This window comes from Monodelphis domestica, chromosome 6 (assembly GCF_027887165.1).
Source record: "Monodelphis domestica isolate mMonDom1 chromosome 6, mMonDom1.pri, whole genome shotgun sequence".
In the NCBI taxonomy this organism is placed as follows: domain Eukaryota; kingdom Metazoa; phylum Chordata; class Mammalia; order Didelphimorphia; family Didelphidae; genus Monodelphis; species Monodelphis domestica.
The window spans coordinates 22,105,413-22,130,211 of record NC_077232.1 but is presented as its reverse complement, the minus strand read 5'-3'; the positions used below and the strand labels follow the sequence as shown (position 1 = coordinate 22,130,211).

The 24,799-nt window shown below is 34.4% G+C and overlaps 2 protein-coding genes across 2 annotated transcripts; both read left to right on the top strand.

The window, feature by feature from the left end:
- The first annotated feature begins 1,633 nt into the window (after window positions 1–1,633).
- On the top strand, window positions 1,634–4,355 carry LOC100023723 (olfactory receptor 5M3). The gene has a single exon (XM_056803686.1). It carries the CDS (start codon window positions 1,814–1,816, stop codon window positions 2,744–2,746), a length of 933 nt encoding a protein of 310 aa, XP_056659664.1. The 5' UTR covers window positions 1,634–1,813; the 3' UTR covers window positions 2,747–4,355.
- Window positions 4,356–14,064: 9,709 nt separating this feature from the next.
- On the top strand, window positions 14,065–16,953 carry LOC100020638 (olfactory receptor 5M9). Its single transcript, XM_056803685.1, has one exon. The coding sequence runs from the start codon at window positions 14,105–14,107 to the stop codon at window positions 15,041–15,043; it is 939 nt and encodes a 312-aa protein (XP_056659663.1). The 5' UTR covers window positions 14,065–14,104; the 3' UTR covers window positions 15,044–16,953.
- Window positions 16,954–24,799: the final 7,846 nt, after the last annotated feature.

The window sequence follows — 24,799 nt, the reverse complement described above, 5'->3', positions numbered from 1 at the left end:
ATGAATCATGAGCTTTATCCATGCAGCCAAACTGACTTGGAGAGATAAGTCATAAAGTAGGCTAAATCAAAGAAAAATAAATATAGAAAACATTAGCATGTGGTATAGCGAAGTAAAATTCTGTGCTTATTTTCTGAGTGGAAAAATAAGGAAATAGGGTCTTGCCCATGTCATACCTACATATGTATATTGGTGTATATAGATATATATTTACACACACATACAATATATTTGTGTATGTATATATATGCAATTTTGAAAATATTCACCAAATTTATTCATATTATTATTATCTTTTTTACTTCATTTTCCTATAGGTAGTATCTTATCTTAACTCTGTATTCACCAACAGATCTGTCTAGCCACTAGTCTAGCTATAGGTAAATTCTTGGAACTCCTACAGACATAGCCACTCTGAGAATGCAGAAAACTTGAACATTTCATGATAAATTCATGTAAAAAAGAAGAAAGGGTCAGGGGAAAGAAAGGACAGCTAGTCTGTTATATATGCATGACTATCATGAACAAATTGCACGTGCATGTTCCTTAGACTTTTTTTGTAATGCTAATTAAGGAGTCCATCCTTTCCCCCTTTGTCTAGCGCTATGAGTCATCCTTCAACCACATGAGGTCTATCAAAGCCAGAAACTCATTAAAATTGTCTATACTTTGGATCCTTTGTTATACCTTGTTAATCCATATCCCTTGACTCGGTGCTATATTAAGGACAAAATTTAAGTAGGAGGCACATTTTGTTATTTGAAATTTAATTGGGGACACCAAGCACAAATAGAAGATATAGCAAATTTGAACTGAACGTTAGTATCCAGGAATTATATATGCCTTCAAAAATTCAGTGTATCAGGACAAACCTTTTTATGAACATAGCTCTGTTTACTTGAAAGTAGATGCATACATTTATGACTCAGTTCAAATCTCCCTACTCCCACTGATGGTTTTTCTGGATCCAACCAACTGCTAATGACTTCCACTTTCAGAGTTCATTCTATTTTTTTCTTCTGTATATCCTATTTCTGTATTGAATCCCCCTTGTTATAATTCAAGCTCATTGAGGGATGATAATATCTTTTTTTGCCTATCTTTATAAACCTAGTACTCCTTGTAATGCCAGGAACATAGTAAGATGCAAATAAAAGCTTGATTGTCTTGTCTTGTCTAAATAAACATAGAAAGGAAGGCAAAATAAAGTAATAAACTTGACTAAATAACACAAGCATATTTCTTCTTTGAAATCTCTGTGATCCATTTCTAAGAAAATGACTCTGTGACCACAAAGAACAAGTCAAAATTTAGTGAAAATGAGAGAAATGGAAAGTTGAGAGATAGGACCTTCTGATATTTTGAAAATAGTATATTTTACAAACTGAGAGACTTTACTAATTCTTTAATATTATTAATTATTTAATATGCTTCCACAAATATCTTTTAAGAAAATTTTGTTTTGCTATTTAGTTGTTTCAGTCATATACAACTCTTTGTGAACCCATTTGAAGTTTTCTTCATGAAGATACTGAAGCAGATTGTCATTTCCTTCTCCAGCTCATTTTATAGATGAAGAACTGAAAGAAACAAGATTTTTTTTTAATTTTCCCATGGTCAAAGAGTTAGTACATGTGTGAGGTTGGATTTGAACTCAGCAAGGTAAGTCTTCCTGACACCAGGCCCAGCTGAAGCAATATTTAGGAAAAAATATAAATGAAAAATGAACTAATGATGCATATCTTTATCAACTGTCTTTATATCATTAGGCAACAGAGAGAAGCATATCTCTATCAAGGACAGATTTCAGAAAATGCTCAATTTCACTGATGTGACAGAATTTATTCTTCTTGGACTAACAAGTCACAGGGAATTACAAGTTGTCTTCTTTGTCATCTTTCTAATGGTTTATATAATCACCATTTTTGGAAATATTGGCATGATTATACTAATCAAAGTCAGTCCCCAACTCAGCAGCCCCATGTACTTTTTCCTCAGTCACCTGTCTTTTGTGGATGTGTGGTTCTCCACCAATGTTACTCCCAAAATGCTAGAAAATTTAATATCAGAGACTAAAACAATTTCCTATGCCAGTTGCTTAGTTCAATGCTTTTTCTTCATTGCCCTTGTCCATGTAGAAATATTTATTTTGGCTGTGATGGCTTTTGATCGATACATGGCAATTGGTAACCCTTTGCTTTATGGCAGTAAGATGTCAAGAACTGTCTGCATCCGATTGATCTCTTTCCCATATATATATGGTTTCCTCACTAGTTTGGCAGCAACACTGTGGACTTATGGATTGTATTTTTGTGGCAATATTGAAATCAACCACTTCTATTGTGCAGACCCTCCACTTATCAAAATGGCTTGTGGTGGAACATATGTAAAGGAGTATACAATGATCATTCTCGCTGGTATCAATTTCACATACTCCTTATCTGTCATAATTATTTCTTATCTGTTTATTCTCATTGCTATCCTCCGAATGCGTTCTGCAGAAGGAAGGAGGAAAGCATTCTCTACTTGTGGATCCCATCTGACAGCAGTAGTTATATTTTATGGGACACTCATCTTCATGTATCTTAGGCGCCCCACTGAGGAATCGGTGGAGCAGGGGAAAATGGTGGCTGTGTTCTATACTACAGTAATTCCCATGCTGAATCCCATGATCTATAGCCTGAGAAACAAAGATGTGAAAGAAGCCATGATAAGACTGATAAGCAAAACATGTTCAGCCAAGTAAAAATAGTCTCTATCCTTCTAAGTCCTGTGAACATTTGAGCTTCTTTGGGGATTGTGTTTATATGTACAAATGAATCATCATGATTCCCTAGATTTTGGTTCCATTATTTTAAGGGGTAAAAGAAGAAACAAAGAGAAATTCATCCTCTTAAGCTCCAGACAAGGCATCTATGTAACTATTGATTATCTACATGAATGTAACTTCTGTAGCACATTAATATTGTAATAAAAAAAATAACAAACAGACATATCAGTGGTGAAGTTACCAACCTCTTCAAGTCTAGTCAACAAACATTTATTAACCACCAACACTGCAACACTCAACAATAAAAGTATGCAGAAAAGCAAAACAAACAAAAAAGCCTTGAAGTCCCCACCTTTAAGGAGATAGCTGTCTAATGGAAAGACAACATTCAAATAACTCTGTACAAACTATTTGTAGGTTTGTGCATATGACAAATTGTACATAATCACAGAAGGAACTGATTAATATTAAAGGGGATCAGAAAAGACTCTGTATAAGTTGGGGTTTTAACTTGTACCTTAGAGAAACCAAGAGTTGGAGATGAGGAAAGAGAGAGCATTTCAAACATGGGGAATGATCAATGAAAATCCCTCAAATCAGGAGATGGAGTTTCTTGTGTAATGAACAGAAAAGACACAAATGTTATGGTATGTATGTAGAGGGGAAATGGTTTGAGAAAACAAGAAGAATGGGAAGGGTTCAGATAATATGGGGCCGTTAGAGCAAATTAAATTATTTTAGATTTCATTTTGAGACTAATAGGAAGCAATGGAAGTTCAAAAAATGTTTTCTTTTAAAAAGATCATTTGAAAGGAAGAAATAAAAAATGTGGGGAAATACAAGTTTGCAGAGTAAAGATACAGAAGGTTGGATGGATTGCAAAAAAACAGAAGGTGCAGAAGGGATGCTTAGAATTCTGAGAGTGTTCTGAGGTGGTTGAAAAACTGCCAGCCTGGGAGAAGAGTTTGGGAAAAAGCAGTGGGAGACTACACAGCTCCTGAGAGTGCCTCTTCTCTGATCATGCTTCACTTTGTCCTGCATACTTGGTTGGATCCTGTCCAATCTAATATTGTTCCTGCCAGGATTTCCTGATCTAAAAGCCATCTGTTTAACTACATGAAAGATAAAACACCATCTTGATTAATTTGATCTTCAAAGTTACCTCTGTCACCTGACTCCTGATCTGGCTACTAGATTTACAATATCACAAAAGATTAATTTGGATGGGTTCAGGTTAGAGCAGTTAGACAGGAATTTGGGGACATTGGACAGAGAGGGAGATAAGAGCAACTCTGACTTTGTTGGAGGCTGAAGAGATCTTTACAGTTCAGTGGGTTCTGGGATAGTGAGGGTGTATTATGCTAGGGAAATTCCTTATCCCTCCATTCCTTACCAAATCCTAATTATAAGCCTGCAGTTGTTAAGATCAAGAAGTCAGATTGGCTTCTCTCAGAGCTCTAGGATTGAGGGTAGTCATCTTGCCCTTAGGCCAGGGAGAAGAAGCTACTACAAACTGCACTTTTAAAACCTTATTTAAGGGTCAATAAATAATCTTTCAGTATTCTAAGTGAGGTGAGAGACTGGCCAGCAGCCCTCACTCACAAGAGGAAAGATAGATAGAGGTTTATCTCTGGGGGAAACCAGGATCTAAAGCTGGAGGGATGGCAAGAGAGAGACCCAGACATCGAATCATGTATAAATCAAGCTCCACAGACTTAAGCTCCGGCCTTCCACTTCATAGATACATGAGACAGTGAGAAGACCCTAACACAACATCATGGGCATCAGAAATGAGCTTAGAGATCAGGAGAGACAAGCCACAGTCCTTAGACCCATGCTCTTAGCACGGACCGTTAAGGCTTAATGATAGGGATTAGAGGAACAGAGGTGAAAGACGGAGCATGGCCAGAGGACTGCTCCATGAGCGAGAGAGAGATAGATGTAGTCAGGAAGAAAGATGAGTGGGTAAAGCCTGGGCTGGGCCTGTGGGCTCCTGTATTTATTGATTATCATATGCAAAGATACATAATGCATAGTAATTAATGACATAGGGGATTATCATTGGTAGAAAGGTAAATTGTCATAAGATAAAGGCGGACCCTTCTTCAGCCTGGGGAGAACAAAGAAACCTACTTTTGCACCCAAACTAGTTGGGATCAAAGTTCATTGCCTTACTGGCCATGTGCAGGGCAGAGAATGCACTCTTCTCAGGCCTAACTTTATGGCTCAATTATCTGTCTTGAGTAAACACAGCTGTGGACTGCTACACTAAGAGTCTCTCCTGCACATTCTGTCTTCTGCAATCTATCCAACCTCCTGTATCTTTACACTTCAACTTGCATTTTCCCCAAATTTATTAATTTTTCCTTTCACATTATATAGGCAGTTTTCAGATAAAGAAATCAAAACTATAAATAAGCCGATGAAAAAGTGTTGCAAATTTCTTATATTTAGAGAAATACAAATATAAACAACTCTAAGATACCACTTCACATCTAGCAGATTGGGGAATAAGACAACAAAGGAAAGTAATGAATGCTGGAGGGGATGTGGCAAAATTGGGACACTAATGCATTGCTGTGGAGTTGTGTGAATTGAACCAACCATTCTGGATGGCAATTCGGAACTATGCCCAAAGGGTGCTAAAAGACTGTCTGCCCTTTGATCCAGCCATACCCCTGCTGGGTTTGTACCCCAAAGAGATAATAAGGAAAAAGACTTGTACAAGAATATTCATAGCTGCGCTCTCTGTGGTGGCCAAAAACTGGAAAATGAGGGGATGCCCTTCAATTGGGGAATAGCTGAACAAATTGTGGTATATGTTGGTGATGGAATACTATTGTGCTAAAAGGAATAATAAAGTGGAGGAATTCCATGACCTCCAGCAATTGATGCAGAGAGAAACAAGCAGAACAAGGAAAACATACACAGAAACTGATACTCTGTGGCACAATTGAACATATTGGACTTCTCTACTAGGAGCAATGCAATGATCCAGGACAATTCTGAGGGACTTATGAGAAAGAACACTATCCACATCCAGAGAAAGAATAGTAGGAGTAGAAATGCAGAAGAAAAAACATTTGCTTGACCACATGGTTTGATGGGGATTTGTTTGAGGGTGTTGACTTTAAATAATCACTCTAATGCAAATATTAGTAATATGAAATAGGTTTTGAATAATGATAAATATAAAACCCAATGGAATTGCTCATGGGCTCCTGGAGAGGGGAGGGAGGATGGGAGACAAAGAACATGAATCATGTAACCATGGAAAAAAATTCTAAATTAATTAATTAAAAAATGAAAATATGAAAAAAAGATCATTATATTATATCACATTAATTTCTAAGCATGTTCATCCTCCATCTCTTTAAGAAAATCACTTTTAACAAAATTCTAAAAGGAAACTTAAAAAAGATCAATATAAATAGTCAACACATCTACCACATCTGGAAGCATATACCTCTTTTTATACCCTTTGCTCACTTACTTTGTAATTAAGAGAGGAAAGTGTTCTTGATTCAACTCTTGTCCCTATCTAAGTTTAAAATCATTATAATTATAGAATACATTTTATTTTGTTTTCCCCTTCTTAATTGCTATAATCATTTTATAATTCAAAAGCCTCAAATGTGCATCCCAATTAAGAAATATTTCAAAAAATAATTAAAAATAGGACAGAAGGTAGATAATGGCAACATGTGGTTTTCTTGGTCAATGTGCATCCTACAGGAATCTATAAATATGCTTCTATTTTAAGTTTGACCTCATTACTAGGTATTTTCTTTCTGGTTCTTGATTCACTAAGCCTCCTTTCATATTTCTTTTCATATTTCCTCATATTCTCTATATCATTCATTATGGTACAATAATATTCTATGCAATAGTGATTTGATTAGCCAACCACCCTAATGTATTATGACACCTAATTTCTTTTCAATTCTTTGCTCCAACAAAAAAAGTCAATGATTTTTTTTCTTTTGTTTTTCCCTCTATTCTTGGAGGAATGTTCTTTATCCAAAGATCTCATTCATGTTCCAGGGGAGGGACATTACTTCCTTTAATTATTCATTCATTCTTTATATAAAGTATTCTCTTCTCCCTCTAGTTCTCTTTAAAATTCAAATATTTTTAAAGGGTCCCAGGGTACTTTGGGAATAGGATCTTGGACAATTTAATTCCCCTGATTTTATGCTGCTAGATCTAGATAATTTAGGTAATACCTATTCTAAATCCTTCATAGAACTAGTTAGCAAATAGAATGAGAATCAATGACTACAACTGTTTTGTAGCACACAAAAACAAAGTGATATTTGCTTGCTATGACCTTGGTCAAATGATAGAATTTCTTTAAACCTCAGTTTCCTAATTTATAAAATGAAAAGATGAGACTAGATGATCTCAGATGTAAACCTGTGGCATATGATCTATAATCCATAATTCTTTTGACCCTTCAGTTTCTTTGCCTTTAAAATGGATATAATGTTCTGTGGAGTCTCCAACTCTCAGCTTTTTTAAATTATTGCCTAATCAAGGTTCTGGCTGCCTCACTTAAAAAAAAAAATAGGAAACTCTTCTTCATTAATCACTGATAATTTTCTTTCTAGTTCTGATGTTGTTGTTAAATATGTTACACTATGTTTCTGGACTGTCTTTCCCTCTCTGTAAATAAAGAAAATTGCAGTAGACAATGGTCTCTTCTAACTCTTAAAGGATATGCTTCCATGATCCTTCATGTTTCTTTCTTTCCCAGAAGATATTAAGCCTAGAAAACTAAAGTGTCTTTTGATTAATTCATTAATTGTTTCAGCAGGTTAAATGATCAATGAATTGAACACTGATTATACTCAAGCCTTGTGTAACTACTGAACTTACCTAAATGATCATTAAAACAGATTTAACTTCACGCACATTATATTTAGCTGGGAAATTTATATGCATTAATGAAGAATGTATGACACATTTTATTTCAATATTGGATGAAAAGATGACCAAGTTATACTATTTCCCTGGATAATCAAATAATGTCTGCTTTCTTTGGTGGAAACCGAGTCTTCACAGGTGTCAGGAGTCAAAATGTAAACCAAATAGACAGAATTAAAGATAGTGTGGGTGAATATGAAGCTTTTGAAAATCTAGATCTAGCAACCTTTCAGAGGTTATATCTATATAGGGGAAAATATTTCACTCGAATATTAAAAGTCCTGGAATTATTATGAAGGGCAGTAAGTAAGCTGCTGCAGTGCAGAGATGCTCCAGGATAACAGAGGTAACATTGTGCTGAAATCCACAGGAAGACAAGAACAAAGCTGGGAGGAAAAAATGACTACTTTGCAGAATTTGACATGCAAATGGAAGGCTGATTTGTTGAATAAAGTTTATTATTAATTTGTTGTTTGTTTGGCACAGGTCCTGAAGATGGGCAAAGAGTTGGACTCAGAAATTCTTTATTTTCTCTTAATATCTCAAGCATAACAATGAAATACATAGAGTTTTCATTTGTTTTGTCTCCTCCTGATCAGGGATTCATCCATTTTATTTTTCATCAAAAAATGTCTTTGATGATATCCTTTATACTGTAATTCCAGTACATTTCCTTTTATTTTTTCATAAAGTTTTCAAATGTAACACAGATTTGGCAGCAGTCCAGCTCCTTTAAGATGGAATTAAGGCACTTAAAGAGAAGCTCAAGGCAAAGAACTAGCATCTCTCATTGGTGTGTCTCTATCTTATCAGATTTGGGCATACGAGGCACATATATTTGTATACACATATACACAGAAGTATATGTATATATAAATACAGATATTTGTACATATTGCTTTTATGAGGTTTATAAATATATTTATATATAATATAAATAAGTGTATATATAAAGAATATGTACAATAAAATACAAAAAGTATAGTATATAAAGTATAGTATATAAATAATTAGATACATGTATACTATAAATAGTTTACATGTATATATTCTACTTTATTGATTTAGAATCTTAAACTCTAGAGACTACATTTCCCACAATCCCCTTTTCCTTTTCCTTTTTGTGAGTCTCCTTATGTGGGGGGAGTTTTGAGTTTCTATTTTCTACTCTCACTGGATCCAGGTGGAGGAAGAAGGAACAGCTCTTGGTTTTTGCTAGGTTTGCTACCTTATACTTCAAGATAAAGATTTAATAAATATTATTAAATATAATACTTGGAGTAGTGAATATTAATTTTAATCTTTACATTTTTGGTGACCTGAAGGGATTCTAGAACTCTTTATTTTCCCCCTTTTCTTTAAAGTTGGCAGCCAGTTACAGCCCAGCAAACTGGTGGTTTAAAAATGCTACTGGTTTGCAACCAAAGCTGCTTTTCTACTGGGAGTTTTCAAACCCCTCTTTAGTCACCCAGCTGTGGCTCATTCCTCTAGCTCTCCTGCCTTCTGAGCCTCAGACAGTGGTGAGTATTTTTATACCATGGACTGCTTGCCACTCTCCTACTGGCCCAGCTGCCTTAATTTAGGGGACTTGGTGGAGAAGCTGATCCCCCACCCACAGCCTAGAGATCAGCCCAATCAGCCTGATTGATCATTACTGCTTGCATCTGGGCCAAACCCTGGCTGAGTGGCAGGCCCACTCCTGTCCCACTGCCTCAAATACTACTTCAGCAACCTGGGCCCACCCCAGTGCTACTACTGCATCCCCCAACTGCTGAAGCCTAGTCACATCTGGCTTGGCTTCTCCAACCCATGGCCCAAAGCCACTGTTGTTTTTTGTTTGTTTGTTTGTTTTTTTAGCTGGAGCTAGTTCCAGCCTGACCCCAATCACTGCTTTGCTGTTGCTGCTTCTGCTTCTGATGCCCCTTCCAGCTGGTAAGTATAAGCTTCCCTTTCCCAGTCAGCATGGTAAGGAAGCCCATTTCCAACTGGTCAGCTGATTGCCTCCCAAGCTCCAACAGGCTCTTTGCCTTGGCTGGGAGGGTCCTAGCCCTCTCTTAACCACCCCAGCTTAACTCCTACCCCTCCATGCTTTATCAAATTTGCTTTACATCCATCTCCTGGTTTCCAGCAAATTTTGTAATACTAACCTCCATTTTGGTTGTCAGTCCCTAACCACACCCCTTACTCTGAAAACCACCCCTAACCCTCCCCTAAACCCTCCTAGTTGTAGTGCTGCCTCCTGGCCATGAGAGGTCAATATTGAGCACTGATTTTTTTTCCTTCTCTTTTCTTCCTTTTTCCCCCTCTTCTTTATTTTCCCCCTTTTCCTGCTTAGCTACAGTGGTTGTTTGTTGCCACTAGATGACAGCAATGAATAAATAATTTTTAAAAATTCCCCTTTTTAAAACACAAAAATCCAATAAAATTATAAAAAAATTAAATAAAATAAGCTAAATACCCTCACCTTCTATGCCCACCCCCATAATAATAATTAAAAATAAATCAATAAAAAACATACATTTTTTTTCATTTTTTGATCAAAATGGTAAGCAGAATAAATGCTACCATGCATGAAAGCCTTTTGCTTTTTACCCAATTAGAAGCATGTATAATTCCAAATTCCCTTCTCCATGTACTCCTAGGAAATTTTATTTTTCTAATCTTCATTCTTAAGACAAAAGATGTTTCTATATAAGATATTAAAGCAGAAATGCAGGCCAACAGGAAAATTCAATCAAAATTTTCAAACACTTACATGACCTAATGAAAAATTCTCATCTCATCCAAAATAAGTCTGAATTTTGCGAGCCTGTTCCTGAACCACAAATAGAGGATGATCCTTTTTCTCCCAAAATAGAGATGAGACACCCCTCTCATATACATCAGTTGAAGACCCTTCTCTCTGTTACTCTGCAACATTTCTCTCATGCTCTGCAACTCCTGACTGATCTTACTTCCCCTAATCCTTCTTCTAACCCTTCTATCCTCTCCTGCCCTATGTGATATTTTGTATGCATGAAATATTATTGCAATTTCTAGAAACCATCTTTGAAGAATAAGGGGCAGATTTTAAGAATTAAGATTTATTCTTTTTTAATTTTTTTAAAAATTAAATTAATTTAAATTTAATTTAATTTAATTTAAGATTAAATTCATTTATTCCAAGACTATGTGATCACCCAGTCAGTTCCAACTATAAATTCTATGTTCTATGAAAATAGTAAAAACCACAAATAAAAGAGGCAATAGATAGTGTACTGGAAAGGGTGTTGGATTTGAAATCAGAAGATATAAATAAAATCTATTATATAAATATATAATATAATATATATAAATATCATATAATAATATATATAAATATAAATAAATTATATAAATAAAAGTTATTACCCATGTTACATTTGTTAAGTTCTTTAACTCCTGTGAACCTTAGTTTCCTGATACAAAAAAATGGAATGTGATTATCTGACCTCTAATATACTGCCAATTCAAAAGATATAATCAAGAGGCATATGAAAAGAAGATATAGCAAGAGATATAAAATATTTAATTTTTCAGATATTTAAACAGCATATACTCAAGTAAGAAAATTGGGTTATACAACAGGAGATCTAGGATAAACTTTGGTTTCTGCCCCTAATCAGTTATATAATATGAGGCAAGTCACTTAAGAAAAGGAAATCATGAAAACTCTTCTAAACAATCAGGTGTTTGGGATATATGACCTGGAGCCATTCTAATTCTGAGTGTTTGTGTTCTATAGCCAATGAACTAATGAAATGAAAGTATGTAGACAATGGTTTGCATGGTAGAAGAATGCAATATCATGTTATATCATGACCTGTTATATCATGCATATATAAACCTTACTCACCATTGAACCATAATTTTTTATAATTTAGAGTATTATAGAATGGACAGAGACATAGAGAGAAATTAACTAATCATTAGTAATAAAACTGGTTAGTGTCAGAGGCAGGACTTATAATGAGGTCTTTCTGATTTTGAGTCTAGTGCTACGTGCTATGTGCTATGATTATCCACTTCATCAGAAACACTAAATTGAACAATTCAAGATCATTAAATTCATATTTCACAAAACAAATATAACAAATTTTAAAATAACTAAGTTTCATTGGGTCTTATGAAACTGCATCTATTTGCTGTAAATGAGGTTACATAATATTACATAATACATCCCTGCAGGTAGCAAATGCAAGTATTCCTTAATGGCATGGCCTTCCCATAAGACCAATCAAAATCTGGGAAAGATTAAATAATGTTGAAGAGTTCCAGTCAATTGTTTAGAATGATACTAGATAAATAATTTGGCTTATTAGTATCTTACCATCCCCCACAGCCAGTGAAATTTTGAGAAATAGTATTGAAATCATTTCTAGATAGAACTGTAATACTTCTGGGACATCAGTGTTCCCAAAGGGGAAAACTGCCATAAATCTTACTTGATCTCTCAGCCCTTCTCAATTTGTGGTAAACACAGAACACATTTACAAAGGTAGGTTTAATAGTTCTTCAAGATATGACCACCGAGGGGATTGATGATGATTCTTTGAAGCAGTTTTAAAAACTTAAAAAAAATGCTTATGATATTAATCCTATCTAGAGATGCTAAACTTTGTAGATTCGCTCATTTCTGAGAGTTATCTAGGAAGATTCATGTTCAAGCCTCAAAGTTAGCAGAGAGTGCTTCTATAATTTTGGTCGGGCCATGTTATTTCATGATGTAGGCAATTTTCTAAGGCTATGTATTATGCAGGAGAAAGAAGAGGAGCTACTTTACATCTGAAAAGGATCTGTAATGCCAATGTAGTCACAAGTCTGATACTTATCATTAGTGATGCTGGCCAAGTATTTGAGATTAAGACATGTTTTATAGATTAAACTCTTCTATTTTTGTATGAACTCTTTACTATCAGGCATCTTTTAAGCAGTTTCATACTGTTATTATTTCTCAGCTTTTTGCTGAATCCTTCTGTTTGCTTTTGTAACTTTTTTTAATGACTGTAGTTGATACTTTTATAAAGTTAAAAATAAACAGATATATTAAACCATGATATGTAAGTATACCTGAAATTATCATTTAGAAAATTATTTTTAAATTAATAAAATTTAATGGGAATATTACTTTTGTTTTAAAATTAAAATATATATTAAACTATAAAATTCTAACAAAACAAACAAACATTGATGTCCCAAGAAATTTTCACTATATTTACTAGATTAAAAAGTGATTGAAGAAAAATTTAGAGAAAACCACAGAATAGCTAGTGTTGTTTCCCTCTTCTCTAAAATCTTCATTTAAAATGTTCCATAGATTGAATCAGAAGGTCCTTCTACTTTCACTCTTTAAAAAATATGTTTTGTTATTTTATCTTCTTTCAATAATATCTAAAATTATGTGTATATCTTTCTGCCTACCCTAGACATTGGCACAGAGTTGTTACTTATAAAAAGAATAAAACAGAATAAAAAAAGAATAAAACATAATACATAGTCATATATATGTGTATATAAATGTGTGTGTGTATCTGCAACATCAATTTGTGAAAAAAGGTCTTATATCTGTCACTTCCTTAAAATTTATAATCTTCTGATCTTTGATTTTATAGATATTCAAATAATATATGCCCAAGAAAGAGAATCAGGTTTTGCAATAGAAGACCAATGGTCAAATTATGTCTCCATAGCATATTAGTCATGTAATTTGGTGCAAGTTACCTAAGCAAATACAGCCCAGGGAAGATTTTTCTATACTTGGGCTAGATGAACTATAACCATTTTAATTCTGATGGCCTGTCTTCTACATCATATTATCTAAGAAGTTGAAAATATATAGCACTGGCTGACTTGATTCAAGTAAGGTATGAATGAACTGTGATTTCATCCACTTTGAATTTCTTCTCACCAAAGTCAAATCAAAGACATTTAAAACGTAAAGTGTAAAAGAGTTGACTGAGTCACAAAGATTAAATAAGTATACACTCCTAATGAAACAAATAACTGTCAGAAGAAAACCCTAAATGGGATTTTAAATAGTTTGACACAACTGAAAAGTGACACAACAACCACAAGAAGGCTATCTATTAAGTAATCTTCCTTTTCAGGGCATGAAACATACTGAATTAACTAATTCAAGTGCTTATACTTAATTTCATGCCTAGACTCTCAGTTCACTTTTCTTATATGGATACTCTTTGGAAACTAAAATGCTATTGGGTCTTGGGAAAGAAGAAGTAGGCAAAAATTAAAAGAAGATGAAAGATCTAAGTATTTTTTTAAATCATAATAAATGGTAATGTTGACATCACTGAGGACACTAACAATTTATCTTTCTCTCTACAGACAATATACAACCAATGGCTTTAAGTGTGAAACAGAGATAAAGCAATGCCAAGCCCAAATTATACAGATGTGACTGAATGTATTCTTTTGGGCCTAACCAGTCAACAAGAACTCCAGATCCTCTTTTTTGTGATATTCCTATTTGTATATGTTATCACTCTGGTGGGGAATCTTGGCATGATCATCTTAATCAATGTCAGTCCCAAGCTCCAGAGCCCTATGTACTTCTTTCTCAGCCATTTGTCCTTTGTGGATGCCTGGTTCTCCTCCAATGTTACCCCTAAAATGCTGGAAAACTTATTATCCAAGACCAAAACCATTTCTTATGTTGGGTGTTTAATACAGTGTTATTTTTTTATTGCTCTTGTATATATGGAGATCAATATCTTGGCAGTGATGGCCTTTGATCGATTTATGGCAATTTGGAACCCTCTCCTTTATGGGAGCAAAATGTCAAGGATAGTTTGTATTTGGCTAATCACAGTCCCTTATGTTTATGCGTTCTCTATTAGTATAATTTGTACCTGGTGGACCCATGGATTGCATTTCTGTGGAAACGTTGAAATCAACCACTTCTATTGTGCAGATCCACCACTCATCAAGATAGCCTGTGGTGGTGTTCATATCAAGGAATATACCATGCTTGTTCTTGCAGGAATTAGTATCACATGCTCTCTGGCTGTGGTACTGATCTCTTACACATGCATTGTGGTGGCCATCCTCCGAATACGCTCTGCAGAGGGGAGAAGGAAAGCTTTCTCCACTTGTAGCTCTCACCTCACTGCTGTCACCATCTTCTATGGGACTCTCATTTTTATGTATCTCAGGCATCCCACAAACGAATCTGTACAGCAGAGCAAAATGGTGGCCGTGTTTTATACCACAATCATTCCTATGTTGAATCCCATGATCTATAGTCTAAGGAACAAGGATGTAAAAGAAGCAATGAACAAAGCTATTCAGAGGTCTTGTTTAATGAAATAATTCAGGCTCCAGTATCTTCAAATATGAAAACATCAATAATCAATCATAGATCACTAGAATTTAAAGGATGCCATAGTACATCATTTCCAACTTCCACTTGAGCAAGAATCACTGCTACAATATTTCTGAAAAAGAATCATATATTTAGAGATATGTAGAGGGTCTACAGTAGCTACAGTCAAGAAGATTTGAGTTCAAGTCCCATATCAGAAATTAGAAGCTCTGTGACTGAGGGAAGTAATTCAATCTCTGCCTCAGGTTCCTCAAGTTTAAAAGAAATATAATAATACAATCTATCTCAGGTTTGTTTTTGGAATCTTAGGAGATACTTATGAAGCTCTTAGTGTAGGTCTTTGCAACTGGAGTCATTTAATGTATGCATATTCCTTCTCAAATGAGGTTTAAATGAGAAGAAACTCACTCCCTCTTATAATTTCCCATTCCAATTTTGATCTTTTACAGTTGAAGAAATCTTTCTCCTTATACTGAAATTAATCTAAAAGTACAAACATATTCTTTATTTATCTTCTTAGGTAATTGGGAACACAAAATATATCTATGTTGATAGAAAACAATTTGTCATCTGATACTCAAATTCAAAGATTTCTAAATTGATTTTAATATAGAATATTACACATAGTATAAAGTGCACTAAGGTAGAATCATCTAATTGGATTCTTTACTATTCCTCTACTGTGTTACATACAAGGATATTAAGTTAAACTGATTTCTTGAATTGTCAAATATTCAGTAAATGTTTACTCCTGACTCATAGAAGTAAGAATATGAGAATAATTTAAAAGAATCATTTTATATCCATGATTTGAATGAATTTGTGAATGTTAGGGATACTCCAGTGTGAAAAGATCTGAATCATATCAACGTTAAAACAATTAACTTGACTAGAAATTCTAGAAGCAACATAAGACACTAAGTATTGTTCACATCAAATCCAATGAGGCCACCTCTATCCCATAATGGCCCCAAATTGTAGAAACTTGGTTAAGATCTCTTCCTAAATAAATCTTAACTAAGCTTTGGTCTTGTTTGGAGGAAAAATGAAGGTTACTTTCTGTGGGTCACAGGATCACAGAAATTGACTAATATATGTATTAGAATTATGGGTTATATGAGAAGAAAGAGACAGAGGGTTATTTATAAGGTCTTTAGAATTCAGAATGTGCCTATCTTTATTCAAATGAGAGTTGTGATATTATATGAAGAAGAGGACATATCCATAAGTAAAAATTGGACAGTATCTTACACATAGTAACTACTTATATGTTAAATCAAATAAAACTAACCAAATGACTATGGTTTTTCTATTTTCTGGAAATTCGATTGCTGATTACATATTATAAATTGAACTTTATTCAATTTAAATAGGAGTTTATTATTTATAGGAATGTAGAGAGAAATCCTCATATATTGTGACAAATCACCTCCAAGTACATAATTTTTTCCAAGTTCATATAGTCAAGCCACATTTGCCTAATAAATTGTATGTATGTAACTCTTCAGTTTCTTAATTGAGTGGCGATAACACTAAGACTTTTCATATCAATAGAATTTCATAAAATGTGGAACCAAGTACTCAGTACAATATTATGAATACCTTTTTAAATATGAAAGACATGTTGCCTTGTGTGCTCAATAAATAAATGGTCAAAAGTTATCTCTAGATGGTTTCCAAAGAATGAGATGTCAAATTAAATAATTATGTGAAATAATCACATAACAAGAGAAATGCAAATAAAACAACTTTGAGATACCATCTTCAAAACACAAAAATGTGTAAAATCATTTTAAATGGAAAAAATATAATAATAGCAAAAATGTTAGGAAATAGAAACTTCCAGGAGAACTTCAAATGGTGCAAAAAATTTTCTGAAACAGAAGTAATAAAGTCAACCTAGAATTTCCATTGCTAAAATTTTATCTTTAAAATATCATTAACAGGAAAAAAGTCATAGTATCTCCCTTTTCAAAAGCAAACAAATAAAAAAAATAAAAAATAAAACAAAAAAAATATATGCCAATTGTTAAATTTTGTCATGACTATTTTTATATTTCATACATGTTCTTTTTTCTCCACTTCACAAGATTACCACTTTCAAGTAATCTCATCACCTTTCACCTCCACTATAATATTAACTCTTCTATTATTCTCCTTACCTTAAGATTTATCCCCCATCTGATTTGTCCTCCAATTAGCTGCTGAAATGATTTTCCTACAGTGTAGTTCTGCCTATGCCATCCTCCAATCAATAAACTCTACCTCTTCCCCTAAAAACAACCTCTCTAATTTCAGAATCTTCACAATTTGGCCCTATTCTATCTTTCCAGACTTGTTATATTTTATGAACTCTCTGTGATCCACCTATACTAGCCTACTTGCTATTTTCAACATTTCTATCAATATTGGGAATTGATCTGTCTTCACATTTCCAAGCTTAGGTTGTCTCTCTTATCTGGAATGCCCTGCCTCTTCACCTCTGGCTGCCTTAGGATTTCAACTCAAATCCCATATTCTTTCAAGAATTAACTCCCATCTACATAGTATACATCATATATAGATATAGATATAGATATAGATATAGATATGTAATCATCTGTGTTGTCTTTTCCATTAGAAAGTGAAGTATTTGAAGGTAGCAACTGTTTTTTACTTTATATCCCTCATACATAGTAGTATCTAGCAAAGGACCTATTAAATAAATTCTTGTAGACTGACAATTGCAGAATGTGTGAATTAATAAATAGAATATTGTGATATCATTAAAATAAGTACAAATAATAGGAAATATAGAAACATCCATGCAGGTCAAACAAAAACGTATCAAAAGAACTCAAATTATGTGTCCATTGACTATATAAATGTGAAAGACAGAAAAAATAAACACAAAGATAAAATAAAAAAGATGACCAGGAAGTGAATCTTCTGGCATATATGCAAGGAGATAAAGAATAAAAATATTCTTTGGTGGGTTAAGCTTGTATCTTTATTATTTTACTGTGGTTATAACTTACCAAATCTTTAAGATCATAAGCAATATCCAAGATTCTTAATATGGTAGCATTTTGATAATTGAAAGAAATTGAAAGAAAGATAATTGAAAGAAAAAAAAAAGAAGAAACTAGTTTCCATCTAGTTCAATTTATACAAGAAGGGAATGTCATTATGAAATGTTTATTTTTTCAGCTCCATCTCTTCCCTGCTCTGATGGCAACTCTAACATCATCCCACTGTTATATTATTTAAGTATTGATCAGTAATGCCTAGAATATGAATTATTAGCAGAAGTGTGGTGGAGAAAGGGGTTTGGTTGTTTTGAATCCTTTGTTACTGGTAATAAATGGAAATCACCCTCCATTTACCCATTTATCAATCACAAAGCATTAAGTGCCTAGTATATGTGTCAGTTACTCTTCTAAGAGTTGAAAATAACAATACAAGAAAGATAAAGAAAAACTTCCTTCTCTAACATATCATTGAATGATTTTTCATCTTTGATATTCTTCAAAAGTATTTTAACAACTATTTCACAAGTAAATAAGAAATCCATCTGAAAGGAAGATTGGATTATAAACTTTTATGGAAACTTAGACTCAGAATGTCTCTAATACCTCATTGCCTCTATTTCTGTCCCTTGATATTGTAATCTCATCTACTGGATAGAACTCAAAAGAAAATTCTCATCCTTCCTCTCCCCAACCATGAAATTCACCATGAAGTGCTATTTATAATTCCATTTGGACTAAGTATGAAATCAGTGCCACTATCTCCTAAATTGACCTCTCCATGGAGACTTCTCTTCATAATTACTCAAGTTGAACAGGAAGGTTTCCCAAGGGGTAAAAAATGCCATATCCAAAGTCAGCAAGATCTGAGTTTAAATCAGACCAGTGTGTGATGAACATAATAATTTCCCCTGCTTCCCATGATTTTTATAAGTATTGTTGTTGTCCAAGATGGCAGAGTAGGTATAGTGATTCATCTCAAATTGCTCTCCAAATAGCCCTGATATAAGGCCTCAAAATGAATTCTGGATCATCATTACACACAGAAAAACAAAGTAAATAATTTTCAAGCCCAAAACAATTTGGAAGAGCAAATGAGGGATCTAGTGCACTGGGATAGAGGTGGAGCACAGTGTACCCGGGTAGAACCAATCACAGAAACAGACCTTGAACACAAATGAAAGAGTAGTCCAGGTTTCCCATCACAGATGCTAAGATGAAGTGGGACAAATGCTCAGAAGAAGATTACAGGGTTCCATTTCCTGGCTCTGAATGCAAAACCCTCATAATATTGCCCATATACAAAACCAAGTCACAGTCCTACAGCCAGTTGCAGGATGAAGAGAAATATCAACATATAACAGCACTTGCAGTTACAGGTGATCAAGGAACATTTATCACAGTCCAATGGGGTAAAGGAATGCTTACAGATACTCACAGAGCACAATTGAGGCAGGGAGAGTATTAAACATATCTCTCCTTACATTACACCAGCTTGGAAGAACTGAAATCCGTTAGATCCCTGGCTTTGGACCTGCTTGATAACTAAAGACCATGTAAGGCACATGCAGAAGAGTGATGGTGCCCATTCATCCTAAATGGACCTTTGCCCATTGAGACCTAGGATTTGTTGTTGAATATTGGGGTATGATCTAGAATTATTTAATTTCCTGGTATAAAAAGGAGAAAAACATTCATTCAATTCAAACTCATTGATTATAGGAAAACCTAAAGATCCAGGTTTGCTAAGAGACATTGGTCTCTCTCAATAAGTCTATTATTGGCCCAGACAATTGCTTCTTTGTTTTATTTCAGATTAACTGAAGAATATTTGTCAAGAAGCCACATGTTTCCTTGGTTCCAGCTTCCAGTAGTGGCTCACGTGGAGCATTAAATGCTCCAGAATAGGGAGTGAGAATCCTGCATGAAATAGAGGATGCTACCACTACTTCCTCTTTCTTATAAGGCCAATGATATCCCCCTTCATAAGTTTATGATTGACCAAGCTTTACATGTCACCTGTCACATGGGTTCTTCCATCAGCCCCTTCTAGAAGTCAAGACCCCAAGTACCACATGACCTTTTCATCACAAAACTCACTGATATCCTGCCTTAATATACATGTCCAGGAAAGGGGTTTTCAAACAGAATAAGAGGGTGTATTTTATATTCAATTCACACAACTCACAGGAATATTTTTGCCAAATTTTCAATCCCAGGTGAAGGAGAAAATATTTCAAGGAGCCAAATAGGAAAAAAAATAATTCAAATATTACAATGGTGCAGTCAGGATAACACAAGACTTAGCAGTTTCTACTTTAAAGGATCAGAGGTCCTAGAAAAAAAATGTATTCAGTGAAATAGGGGACTTTCAAATATTCTTTATGAAAAAACTAGAACTAAATGAAAAATTTGGCTCTGGAATAAAAAAAAAACTCAAGAGAATTATAAAAAGGCAAGCAGGAAAGAGAATCAAAAGACATTCAATGAAGTTAAATTGTGTCTATCCCTACATTGGGAGATGATTATTTTTACATTAAAAACTTTTGTCATTATTAGGATAGTAACAAGGAGTATGCATAGACAGAGGGCATGAATTGAATAAGAGGGGATGATATAAAAATAAATGAAGGCATAAGAAAAAGGAATGGATTGGGAAGAGTGGGACAGGAAAATAGAATGGGGTGAATTATTGTACATAAAAGAGGCATGAAAAACCAAATCAACTATTATAACCATTAAGCAAACCAAACTTCTTAAGGGCAGAAACTATTCATTTTAAGTTGCTTTCTTATAACCAATACCTGAAAAAGTCCTTGGCTTATGGTAGGTGTAAATCAGTTTGTATAGAACTGAATAAAATGCTAAGACTATGGGTACACCTTTGTAGTGATATACTAGGGGTAGAGGGGCATGGATTAGGAAGTAGTGGTTTGTGAAAAGAGCCTGAAAAGGAAGCTGAGTCTCATACTGTGAAGGCCAATGAATACTAAAATAGGAAGTGTGATCTACCCCCATTGGCTCCAGGTGACACTGAATCAAAGTTTGGAATCAAACAGTTTTTTCCTTATGGAAGGTCCTGGATTATTACTAGATACCCCAACATTAGAGATTTATAGATCGACTACCACTTCCCTACACTTATTCTGAAATAGAACACCAGTTTATCATACTTCCTGACACACCTTAGTCAATGTTAGACAATGAAATGTAAAAGAGGACTCTGAGCAACTATATTAGTAGAGAATTGTTTCTGAAGTAGCTATGAGGTATGATATTGACATCAAGAGGACCAGAGTTTATATCCTGTCTCAGATCCTTCCCAAATTTATGATACTGGTCAAGTCTTTTAAGATTTCTCCCTCTCAGTGTATTTATGTGTAAAGTGGAGAGAATGAAAGCTCCTATCCCATGCCATTTCATGAGGATCATGGTAGAGGTTATAGGCAAAGTGTTTTGCTGTGCTTATATAGTGGATATTCAAATCTGTGAGATTCATCCAGCTTTAAGACTGTATTTGACTAGTGGAAATGAGGAAATCTTCCTTCTGGATGAATCAGAACAGGTTGAAAATCCAATTCTGATCCCTAAAGGACAATATTCCCATATGATCAGTGGAAAACTAGCAAAGAGAGACCTAATGTCAAAGGCTTCCATTTACTTGTTTAGGTTGATGTTAAAAAACAAAACAAAACATGATTTGGCTAATTAGTAATTAAACTTCTGTGCTACCAGAGAGATTTTGAGAAATATCATTACAATCATTTCTTCCTGATATAATTGTAATACTTCAGGGAGATCATTTCTCCCAAAGGTAACATCTTTGCCATAAAACTGGCTGGATCCCTTAGTATTTCCATTTCTGTGATAAACAGAATGCATTTCCAAAGGTATGTTTAATAGGTCTTCATATTGCTAATATGAAGGTGGGTTATGATTATTCTTGAGCCAACCTTATAAACCTATCTAAAGTGCTGACATAGGAGAAAGTTAGTAGGACCTACCTATAGGTTATAAACCACAAAGAAATATTTTCATGCTTTTTTTTTTTAGCACATAAGAAGTAGAGTGGATCAGTGCATAGAGAGCTATGAAGGAAGGCATTTGTTCAAGTCTTACCTCTAGAAATAAGGACTTTATATTATCAGTCAAGTCATATAACTTCATGTTGTAGGCAATTTTCAAAGATTATGCTGTGGAGAAGGGGAAAAAGAAGGATTTGCCTCGTATTTTTAGAGGAAATTGCCAATGCCATTGAAGTCACAGATGCATTTCCTTTTATTAATAAGGCTGTTCTAAATGCATGAGAATAGAAAAAAAAAAGTTTTGGAGATTGAACTCTTGTGTTAGACATCTAATGCCATAATTTATCTTTAAGAGGCCCCATAATATACTTATTTTTTAGATTATTTTTAATCTCTGCTGTAATTTTTAGGTCTATGAAATTGATATTTATATATGCTTAAAAAGAGATATGTGCTGATTCTTAGTAAAGAAATGGACCTCCAGGATTTATCTTTTAGAAAATAATTTTAAAAGAAAATTCAATGTGCAGTGCCATTATTTTAAAATTAGATTAATTGTATTAAGCTGTAATTCTTAAAGATACAAAAATATTTGAGGAAATTTGTAAATCTCAAGTAATTTTCATTAATATCACTAGATTAACAGATTAATGAAGTAGAATTTTTAGAGGAACAGAGATTAGAAAGTAAATATTATTGTCCCTCTTCCTCCTTCTTTGTTCTACAGAAAGGAATAAAGTAGTTTTTTTAAATCTTACTGTTATCTTTTCTACTAGTTTGCACATTTATGAAAATATTCTCCTTCCTCTCTGCTATAAAGCCATCTATTCTAAAAAGAATAAAAAATGAGGAATATTAACACATATATGCCAAACTAAACTTTTAAAAAGATCTGACACTTTCTTGGACCTCTTTCAATTGTCCAATACCAATGCAATCAATAATACTAAAACAAGGGTAGGGCATCTAGAGCTTGACTATAGGATGCTGAAATTCAGATAACTACTAGTATTGGTAATTCAAAAGATAAACAACTGAAATAGCATACAGATAAAAGTTAAGTTGTTAGAATAACACGCTAAAAATATCATACTTATTTTCCTGCATATCTAAATCTGAGGGAAGCTCATCTATGACCCAATCTTCCCTGATCCCTGTATCTGGGACAAACTCTCTAATAGTACTTTCTGGATGACACATAATCTTCACCTAAGAAAGGAAGCTATCTGTTATATCTCTTCCCCTCACAGTACCTTTATTGCCATAGAGTAATGATTTCTAAGATCATTCCCCCAAATGAATTTTGATTCTCTGAAAGTTTATATGAGGGAGGCATCTGGTGCCTCAGTGGATTGAGAGCCAGGCCTAGAGATGGAAGGTCCTGGGGTCAAATCAGGCCTCAGACACTTCTCAGCTGTGTGACCCTGGGCAAGTTAATTAACCCCCATTGCCAAGCCCTGGCCGCTCTTCTACCACCAATAAATACTATTTAATCTAAGACAGAAGGTGAGGGTTTAAAAAAAAAAAAAGGTTTATTTGAGAACATTTGTCTTGCCCCTGATATAAAAACTGGCTGTATACATATCTGAGGCAATTATCAAACAAGCCTTCTTTAGGTCCTTATTAAAACAATCAAACAACAAATTATATGGCCCTCTTCAAGAGAGTGGTTGTATATTTATGTAGGGTCCCTTGGAGTCATCTACAATAAGGGAGGTGAATAGCCATTCAATTTCACTTTTTTTTCCCACATTAAACATTATTTTATTTGGTCATTTCCAAACATTATTCATTGGAAACAAAGATCATTTTCTATTCCTCCCCCCCCCCCCACCACCTCTCCCATAGCCAACGCACGATTCCACTGGATATCACATGTGTTCTTGGTTTGAACCCATTTCCATATTGTTGGTATTTGCATTAGAGTGTTCATTTAGAGTCTCTCCTCAGTCGTATCCCCTTCCCCCCTGTAGTCAAGCAATTGCTTTTCCTCGGTGTTTTTATTCCCATAGTTTATCCTCTGCTTGTGGATAGTGTTTTTTAGATCCCTGCAGATTGTTCAGGGACATTGCATTGACACTAATGGAGAAGTCCATTACCTTTGATTGTACCACAATGTATCAGTCTCTGTGAACAATGTTCTCCTGGTTCTGCTCCTCTTGCTTTGCATCACTTCCTGGAGGTTGTTCCAGTCTCCATGGAATTCCTCCACTTTATTATTCCTTTTAGCACAATAGTATTCCATCACCAACATATACCACAATTTGTTCAGCCATTCCCCAATTGATGGGCATCCCCTCATTTTCCAATTTTTGGCCACCACAAAGAGCGCAGCTATGAATATTCTTGAACACGTCTTTTTACTTATTGTCTCTTTGGGGTACAAACCCAGCAGTGCTATGGCTGGATCAAAGGGTAGACAGTCTTTTATCACCCTTTGGGCATAGTTCCATCAATTTCACTTTTTAATAACCTTTCACAGTGAGGATTTGACTAACCTTCTCCAAAGAGTCAATACTGTCATGTAAATAGCCTCTGCTCTCAAGGGAAGTAATCATCTTTATTATTTTTTCAATATGAAATTAAGTGAGAAAAGCAAATACTATTAGATGATATGATTATCGTTAAAAGATGTCTTGTAAATGCCATAGATAGGAAATATACTATTTGACCTAGGATAAGCCATTGAACCTTTCTTGGATCCTAAGAA

Excerpts from the sequence above, each read along its gene's own strand:
- LOC100023723 (XM_056803686.1), top strand. The coding sequence starts at position 1,814 with ATGCTCAATTTCACTGATGTGACAGAATTTATTCTTCTTGGACTAACA.
- LOC100020638 (XM_056803685.1), top strand. The coding sequence starts at position 14,105 with ATGCCAAGCCCAAATTATACAGATGTGACTGAATGTATTCTTTTGGGC.